This window comes from Dioscorea cayenensis, chromosome 3, assembly GCF_009730915.1.
Source record: "Dioscorea cayenensis subsp. rotundata cultivar TDr96_F1 chromosome 3, TDr96_F1_v2_PseudoChromosome.rev07_lg8_w22 25.fasta, whole genome shotgun sequence".
In the NCBI taxonomy this organism is placed as follows: domain Eukaryota; kingdom Viridiplantae; phylum Streptophyta; class Magnoliopsida; order Dioscoreales; family Dioscoreaceae; genus Dioscorea; species Dioscorea cayenensis.
In genome coordinates this window covers 2,092,435-2,102,575 of record NC_052473.1, presented here as the reverse complement: position 1 = coordinate 2,102,575, position 10,141 = coordinate 2,092,435, and the positions used below count along the sequence as shown (strand labels likewise).

At 32.6% G+C, this 10,141-nt stretch overlaps 1 protein-coding gene across 1 annotated transcript; it reads left to right on the top strand.

Annotated features, from left to right (window-relative positions):
• The first annotated feature begins 4,920 nt into the window (after positions 1-4,920).
• On the top strand, positions 4,921-10,034 carry LOC120252782 (probable disease resistance RPP8-like protein 2). The gene is made up of 4 exons (XM_039260942.1): positions 4,921-4,968; positions 5,049-5,409; positions 7,215-9,579; positions 9,758-10,034. Exons 2-3 carry the CDS (start codon positions 5,105-5,107, stop codon positions 9,577-9,579), a joined length of 2,670 nt encoding a protein of 889 aa, XP_039116876.1. The 5' UTR covers positions 4,921-4,968; positions 5,049-5,104; the 3' UTR covers positions 9,758-10,034.
• Positions 10,035-10,141: the final 107 nt, after the last annotated feature.

Below are 10,141 nucleotides of genomic sequence, written 5' to 3'. Positions count from 1 at the left end.
TTTTGTTTTTTTGTTTTTTTGTTTTTTTGTAAGAAAGGACTTAGGGGCATGAATTGGCTCTTTCTTGATTTCATGATGCTCTTTGAGTCTTGATTTGTCGGAAATATTATTTTGATTTTTGGAACTTTGGAGTTTAGAGGTATGAGAAAATAAACAAAAAAGAGAAACTTGTAAATTGTTTAAGAGGTATAGATCATTTAGGACTTATTTTATTTTATACTTTTATTTTAATGGTAATGATGATCAAATATGAGAATTAAATTAATCATACTTAGTTCTAGTTTTGTTTTGAATTTTTTTTTGTTCATGCCTTGTCTCATCCTCACATAATTAGTAATTTAATTAGTTGTTTAATTTATGTAGTTATCACCATCCATTTATGATTAATAGATTAAGAAATAAAAGGTTTAGGGAGTTGTATTTGTTGCTTTATCTAGATTAATTATTTGAATCTTCAACCATTTTGATAAAATCATAATGATATTAAAATAAATATTTGAGATAATTATGATTAAAAATATAATAAAGTTTGTTATTATATATATATATATAATATTTAAGATAATTATTTATTTATGATGTCATCCGGTCCGACCAGGGTCATCCGGTCGAACTGACTGACCCGTGACCCAAATATGAGACCAGTTCGCTATCTGGTCCGGTTTTAAAAACATTGGCTTAAATGTGTTTTTTAAAATATTGCATTTTTTAAATTATATACTAAAATATGCATTTTTTAAATTAATTAAGAAAATACACAAAAACCACCATACATAGTACTTGTATGGTACCGTTTTGCACATGAGCTTTTCCAGATTTTTTTAATTTTATATAGTTTTTAATATAATATTTACATTTAGAATCTTATATAATTTTTAAATTAATTTTTTTCACAACTGTATTCAAATTTTATAAAATCAGAGATTAGTGAAAACTTCACACCTCCGTAGAGGCCGAGGTTACGTGTAAAATAATGCTGGGAACAACCCCACGGCGTGGCTTACAAGATGGAAGTTACTTGAGAATCAAGTAATATAAAAAACAATACAAGGAAATCACTATTTCTATCTTTAACAGTTATATTCCTTGAGAATGAAAGAATATCTATAAAATCATGCTATCTCCTAATATGGTACAAATGATAACACAATTACAATTAATTACAACTAATTGATTAATTGACATAATGATGAATTCATTCCTTAATACTCCCCCTCAAGTTGGAGCATGAAGATCCCGAATGCCCAACTTGCGGAGAAGAAAGTAGAAAAGATCACAACCCAATGTCTTTGTGAAGATATTAGAGAGTTGGAACTTGGTAGGCACATAGGAAGCAATAAGCTCACCAGACTAAATACGTTCCCTAAAAAAATGACAGTCAATCTCAATGTGCTTAGTCCGTTTATGGAAGACCGTATTAGCATAAATGTGTAAAGCAAATTGATTGTCACAATATAAGCGAATAGGGCCTGAGTTGCGCATGCCGAAAGATGAAAGTAGGCTACGGAGCCAAACGAGTTCGCTAGTGGTGACGGCCATGGAACGATACTCGGCTTCTGCAGAAGAGCGAGAAACAGTGACTTGCTTCTTTGTGCGCCAGGATATCGGACATCCTCCGAGAGTGATGAAATAGCCGGTAGTAGATCGGCTAGTGGTCGGGCAGCTAACCCAATCAGAATTGCAGTAACCGATCAACTGAAGAAAGGTTGGGCTACTGAGGAAGATGCCTTGTCCTTGACTGTGCTTGTGGAAACGAAGAACACGAATAGCAGCGTCCCAATGACTCTCACGAGGCTCGTGCATGAATTGAGCCAGTAAATGAACTGAGTAGCAAAACTCGGGACGAGTGATGGTGAGATAGAGAAGACGACCTATAAGGCGGCGGTAACGAGCATGATCAGATAGAACTGGAGCAGTCGAGGACGCGAGTCGATGACGTTGTTCCATAGGGAAAGCGACAGGTTTAGCAGCGGATAAACTGCAGTCTTCTAATATCTCAAGAGTATACTTCTTTTGTGAGAGAAAGAGACCAGTGCGAGTGTGTGTTATCTAAATGGCCAAGAAAAACTTTAAGGGACCCAAATCCTTGATCTTGAAGCAACTATTAAGATAGGACTTGAAGGAAGTGCATCGACTGATATTATTCCCAGTAATAATAAGATCATCAACGTAAACAAGGACCGCCAAAAAATCAGTACCCGAATAAAATGTGAACAAAGAATAATCTGCCTGAGATTGACGAAAACCATAAACTAGTAAAGCAGTAGTAAATTTAGCAAACCAATTACGAGAGGCTTGCCGTAAACCATATAGAGACTTACGTAACTGACAAACTGTCCCAGCAGTCTGCACTGAATACCCTGGAGGCAAATGCATATAAACTTCCTCGTCCAAGTCACCATGAAGGAATACGTTATTCACGTCCATCTGATGCAATTCCCAATTATTGGCGAGGGCGACTGTGAGAAGGCAACGTACTGTGGTCATCTTTGCAACCGGGGAAAATGTTTCATGAAAATCGAGCCTTCGCCACAAGGCGGGCCTTAAAACGCTCAATACTGCCACCAGCCCGGCGCTTGATCTTATATACCCATCTGCAGCCGATGGGTCGCTTGCCTAGCAGTAGTGATTCAATTGTCCATGTCCCATTATCCTTGAGTGCCCGTATCTCAGCGGCCATGGCATCCCGCCAACGTGCATCCTGAACAATATCTTTATATGATCTGGGCTCAACTCAGAGTTAAGAGCGGCTAGATAGGCAAGGTGAGACCGAGAAAAATTATGGTATGCGATAAATTTCTACATCGGATAGACTATACCTGAGGAATGAGATAAGGTGGGTGCCAGACAAAGGGAAGGCGTTGCAGCTCTGATACTATATAAAATTCAGAGATTGGTGGAAACTTCACACCTCCGTAGAGGCCGAGGTTACGTGTTAAATAATGCCGGGAACAGCCCCACGGCGTGGCTTACAAGATGGAAGTTACTTGAGAATCAAGTAATATAAAAAACAATACAAGAAAATCACTATTTCTATCTTTAACATTTATATTCTTTGAGAATCAAGGAATATAATGATGACATAATATGGTACAAATGATAACATAATTACAATTAATTACAACTAATTGATTAATTGATATAATGATGAATTCATTCCTTAATAAATTTTACAATGATTTTTTTATAATATTTTGCATTTTAGCCTTATATTTTATATAATTAAATCTTTTTTATTTTAAAAAATAAAAAGTATTCAACTAAATTAAATATTACAATCACATATTTATTAAAAAGTATTCAACTTAATTTTTTATAAATTTAAAAAATTTAATTATAAAAAAAATCACATATTACTATCACATATTACGAACGACTACTAAGACCAGATGTATTTGGACCAATAGTCGTTCGTAATAGATGATTGTCGTCATTTTTTTTTATAATACATGTAATCTTTTTATCCATTTGGAATATGATACGTGTTTGTCATGACTAAATTGAAAATAATTTTTTTTATTGGGGACAGTTAAAAAAGAAACAAGTAGAATAAGAATAAGAACAATATTAAAAAAAAAACAGAAATTTAAATAAGGTTGTTAGAAAGAATTTAAATTAAAAAAATTTATAATGAATTATATGAAATAAAACATGAAATATTATATAAAAAACCATAGTAAAATTTAAATAGAGTTGTAAAAAAAAATAATTTAAAAATTTTATAAGGTTATAAATGTAAATATCATATACAAAAATATTATAAAATTTAAAAAAAATCTGGAAAAGACAATGTACAAAACAGTACTATATAATACTATGCATGGTATTTTTTATGTATTTTTTTAATTAATTAAAAATACACATTTTAGTATATAATTTTAAAAATACAATATTTAAAAGAAAAGCCTTTATAAATATATTGTGAAGCGTTCGATATTTATTTAATTAAAAATCTAAATATTAATTTATTATAACAAATAATTATTATTGTTCCAATGAGTAAGTATAGTTTTTAAATGTTTCTTTTATTTTTTTAAGCTTATTTTTTAAAGTCTCTTTCATTTAAATTATAACATTTCAACACTTTTACTGTTTTAATTGTAATATGTTAATTCCAATACTATTGTAATTGTATCCACATATTTAGATGTTTAATTTACATTATTCGTATGGGTGTTAGTGTGCCACGTCCCATTTTTTTTTGTTTTTTTTGACTCAATAATGGAACCGGGTCTTTTTCAACAGGCCTCACAAGGCAGTCTTAAATTGACGGAGTCTTTTCCTGAGTCTTTATCACAGCTGGATACCACTAGCAACTATGTGAACCAGATATTTCTATTTGTTTTTTCTTAATATACTCCATAAATTATAATTTGCTTTTCCTTTATATACTTGGTCAAAATATCAACATGGTGTTTTTATTTTAGTATTTTTCTATTTTTTTTAGTTTTTTAATATAAAATCTGTTTTTTTATTTTTGTATTTACATATTTCTATTTTTTCAATTGACAAATTTATTTATTTTTTTGGTCTTTCCAACTAATAAATTGGAGAAAAAAAAATATATATATATATAAATATAAAAATTTAATAGACAAATTTTACAATTATAAAATGATAATATGCAAATACAATAATTAAAAATGATAAATTTTATATTAAAAAATTAAAAAAAAAAAACAATTGTGATATATATATATACTAACCGCCTTTGGGTCGATTAGTATTGGATTCCTTGTGTAGGGTGTTTGTTTACTCAAAATTGAACCTCATGTTCTACGCAAGGTGAGGCTACATGGGTCATGTTGAGCCTTGCTCCTCACACATGCATGTCCATGAGGTTTTGGTGCTTTGTCACTTTTCTCAATATATATATATATATATATAAATATATATATATATATATTTATATGTCTTGAAGATTGCCAGTCAAAATTGAGAAAGGGCACTCAAATCCCGGATCTGAAGGTAAGTGAGTGAGCTCTTCATCTTTCATTCATGTAGTGGTCTGTTGTTTGTTTGATACTCTTGTTTGGCTTCTTAATTAGGCAGAGAGTTACAGACAGACTGTGCGAGTAATTCAAGCAAAAAGCGAAACGAATTAATGGCTGATGCTGCAGTGAGTTTTGTGGTGGAGAAACTTGGTAATTTGATAGTGCGAGAAGCCATCAATTTTCGTGGAGTGAGAGGCGAAGTGGAGTGGTTGAAACGAGAACTGGAGACAATGCAGTGCTTCTTAGAAGATGCAGATGAAAAGAGTAGCAAGGGAGATGATGAGAGGATCAAGATTTGGGTTAGAGATATGGGAGATTTGGCTTTTGAAATCGAGGCCATAATTGACACTTTATTGGATTTTCATCTCCGTAGACAACAGAAGAAGGAGCAGGGTCGCACTGGTTTCATGGAAAGGTATTATTTACAAACACCAATTTGTTTCTTTATCATTGTATGTACATAAATCTTCTTCTTCTTCTTTGTTTTTTTTTCTTTAAATAAAAATAATCAATTTATGAGTTCTTAACTTATAAAAAAAAATTATTTATTTTTGCTTCAGAAAATAAGCATTTAACTGTGCTGATACTAAAGTGAATAACATAATTAGTTATATTGCAATAAAATGGCAATAATTATTGAATTCAGGAGACAACCTCCGTACCCGCTTTTCTTTTGCTTTGTCGCTTGTTGATTTTTGCAAAAATTAAGGAGACAACTATTGGTTTCTCCAAATAAATTGGAGAAGAAAAAAAAAATAATTAGGAGATGCTAACTTTATGAATATAAGGTGAGAAAATTCCACTAAAGGCATTTTGATCGCTTGTTGACTTTGTAAAAAAAAAAAAAAATTAAGGAGACAACCATTGGTTCTTCCAAATAAATTGGAGAAGAAAAAAAAATAATAATAATAAAAAATAATTAGGAACCTTGGGCTAGCCCAATAGTAGCTACCATGGTTAGTAATTGAGAGGTCCCCGAGTTCGAACCTCTCGGATTCATGATTCATATTTAGGGTCCCCTCATGCGAGTTCCATGTGAGGATTACTCTCGCTCTCCCCTTCAGGGGTTGCATGGCGGGGGGATAATTCCTAGGAGGTCATTCAAGCCACCGTAATTGGTGTACTTTCGTACCCGTTTGTCCTTTGCTTTGTTGCTTGTCGACTTTGTCATTAGGAGATGCTAACTTTATGAATATAAGGTGAGAAAATTCCACTAAAGGCATTTTTATCACAAGCTTCAACGCAAATGTATTCTTGAACCATAATAATGTGACTGAAAACTTTTTATTTTGTGCACTTGTGTTGTTTTTTTTTTTCCAAAAACCAATCTAAATATATTAATTTATTGATGTAGACATTTATTTTATAAGTTAAGTAATTTTGGGTTCACTTAGATGCATTTATGAAAATAAGCTGTTAACATATATTTACCAGAAATTCTTCTTAAAAAAACACTATGTTTATAGCTCTGAAAAAGGTTTACTGTACTTATTCCTAAATTAAACACTTATAAATAAAAAAAGAAATAAAATTGTGTTTTTTTATTTCTTTAGTCAAACTTTTAGTGGAACAAAAGTTAATCTAAACTGGTTTTTTATCTTATTGAGTGTTTTGATTGACTATTGGAAAAATGTACAAGTAATAAAATTGCTTCCATAAAAATTTATTAGATCAGTGGCTTTAAAATAAACTCTTCCATGTGTTTTGAAATAAGATGTTGGATAATTTTTCTTGAATGAAAATATTCCATGATGAACTATTTTCAATTTCTTTCCCAATTTCTTATGTATTTTTAGTGTATTTTTTTTAACTCTTTTCAATTAATTACATTACCAGTGATTTGAGATATAAGTTTTTGGATCGGCTTATAAAATTACCAAGTAGATGACATTTCCTTATTTATTTGAAAATAGCGGACAAAATGTTTTACAAACTTATCCAATTGTCCAAGACTGTTCAAAAGATTTATGAAGTGAATGCATACTCCATATTAATAAAGCTTTATTTGTTATTGGTTTGTTTTATTAAAAGCTTCAAATTGCACTTTTTAACCTAAGGTTTAATTAATAAAAATTAATTGAAAGTTTAGGATAAGTAAGATGAATATTTCAATCAAAATTTAGAGTTCTTAAATTTCTCTAAATTATTTGATGAAATGAAATTCGATTATAGATGCATTAAAAAAATTGAAGCAAATCGGTAACTATGATTTTTCTCCAGGTTTATATTTATATTTGATGAATTGGTCTGGAGACGCAAGGTTCATGTGGATGTTGAAGGGATAAAAGCTAAGTTGTACGACTTATTTGAAAGGAGAGAACGTTATGGCATTGCTAATAAAGTTGAAACACATGGCACAACTAGTCAGTATAGAAGAAGTCAAGACATGATCCCTAAGTTACCTCAACTGAGTGATGAAATTTATATTGTTGGGTTTGGTGATGAGAAGAAAAAGATTGTACAAGAGTTGGTTGACATAAACAATACAAATCGGTCAGTGATCTCTATCGTGGGTATGGGTGGTCGGGGAAAGACCACACTTGCTAAATCCATTTATAATGATCATGAAGTCAGGAGAAGTTTTAATATTTTTGCATGGGTAATCATATCTCAAGAATATACCATCCATGAAATTTTGAAGAGAATCGCATCAGAAGTTTCAGCAACTCCAACAATCCAAGGTCTCTCAGTTGCTATTTCTGAAAAGTTGGAGAAATTCAAGTACTTGATTGTTCTTGATGATGTTTGGGAAGTAGATGTATGGGATCAATTACAAAGAGTTTTTCCAGATGTTAATAATGGAAGCAGAGTTATTATCACTACTCGCATGTTTAATGTCGCTAAGATCGCAGATCCTACTGCTCAACCTCATACTTTGCGTGCCTTAAATGAAGAGGAGAGCTTGGAGTTGTTTCTTCGCAAGGCTTTTCCAACGCAAGATATTGGAACATATTGCCCGATAAATTTGGTTGAATATGCTTATCGGTTAGTTCAGAGGTGCAGGGGTCTACCACTAGCACTAGTAGTCCTTGGAGGACTTGTCTCAACTAAACCAATAACCAATGATGCATGGCAGAAAGTTGTTGAGCAGATAAAATGGCAATTTGAGGTAGTTGGAGAAAGATGGTTAGAACTGCTTGCAGTGAGTTATTATGATTTACCATATTACTTGAAGTTATGTTTTTTCTATTTTGGTTGCTTCGGAAAGGTCATGGATATTCCTGCAAAAACATTAATTAGATTGTGGTCAGGAGAAGGTGTTTTACCAATGAGAAATGGTAAAACCATGGAAGAAATTGGAATGGATTGCTTGGAAGAGTTAGCACAAAGATGTTTGATCCAAGTTACCAAGAGTAAATATGATGATAGTGTAAAGTATTGCCAAATCCATGATCTCTTGCGTGATCTATGCATTCGGGAAGCCAAAGAGAGAAGATTTCTTGAATTCTACAAAGATGAGACAGTTTATGCAACTATGTCAAATGCAGCTCGACATCTAATCATATTTAAGCATATTGAGGCTCTAAACTTTTCTAACTCAAACTTGCAGGGTTTATTCTATGGTGACCATGATCCTCTGACCTTCAAAGTTCTGAAAGGACAACTCAGCAGATTTAAATTATTAAGAGTGGTTTATTTGAATATTCTGGATATATCAGAATTTCCAAGTGAAATCAAATCATTAATTCATTTAAGATATCTTGAGTTGCATGCTGACAATCTGGAGGAAGTTCCTTCATGGATTGGTTATCTCCACAATCTCCAGACCTTTATTATCAGAAGTAAGGTTTTAGAAATGATACACGATTCACTCTGGAGGATTGAGAGTCTCAGGCATGTTGACATACCTACATCATCATCGGCTGCTGTACCAAATATGGGAAATGCGGTACCAAAGAATTTGCAGACTTTAAAAGGTTTAACTGCTGGATCATGGATTGGGAATATGCTGCCAAATATCACAAATCTAAGCAAATTGAATATTTGTGAAATCTCTGATGACCATGCCAATGCACTATCTTCAGCATTACCGAAATTGGGTCGTCTTGCCTCCTTATCTATGGATGGAGATGAAATTCCTTCGGACAATATCATTAAAGCATTTTCCAATCAAAGCTGCCTCAAGAAATTGTCTCTCTATGGAAAGTTGAACCGCAAACGTCTTCCACACAATGATGAATTTCCTCAACAACTAGTAAGCCTAAGTCTTATATATTCTGAATTGGAGCATGACCCAATGGAAACACTAGAGAAGCTTCCATGTCTCAAGCATCTTGAACTTGGAGATGACTCATATGGAGGCAAACAGATGATATGTTCCAAAGCAGGTTTCCCTCAACTGTTATTCTTGAGCATCAGGTGTTGTGATGAACTTGAGAAGTGGGAGATAGAGGAGATGGCAATGCCACGTCTCAAGTCTTTACAGCTTTGTTATTGCCCAAAACTGATGGTGATTCCAGAAGGATTGAAGCATGTGCCACTTGATCAATTGGTATTGAAACATATGCCGGACAACTGGTACAAGATAGACGACTGGTACGAGATGCAACATGTGCCCATGCCCAAAATCTCCATTGAATCATAAGTGAGTTTCTTCAATTATTTGCTATAACTTTGATTTATGTTATATATTACCTTTCCATTGAATCATATGTACAATTGTTAGCGGCCTTCAAAAGGTAAGTCTTAATATTTAGTAGCGTTTGTTATCAAGTAACAATTATCAAAACATCAAAATGACAAAAAAATGGATTTTTATATAGGGGAGAGTGACGAGTGCTTTCGGACTTCAGAGAAGCTCCAGATTAAGAAACAAGGAAGACTGATGCATGATGTTTCTTTTAAACTATACTTTATCTTATGTCCGTGTGGATGTTTGTGATTTTATTCATGTGATGTAATTGGGTTTGGTATTTTGTGGGTGTATACCCTGCAGATTACATGTGTTTGTGGTTTTGTTCTTGTAATGTAATTGGATTTAATACTTTGTGATTTTTTATCTATCTGTGTGTGACAATATATATCTCACTATTTTTATTATGGTAATATGTAATTATTGTTTTCGTTAATTAATGATACAGGGTTGTACCATAGCATGATATGTAGCAATCATCAAGGATTTAAAAACCGGACCGGACCGGCCGGTT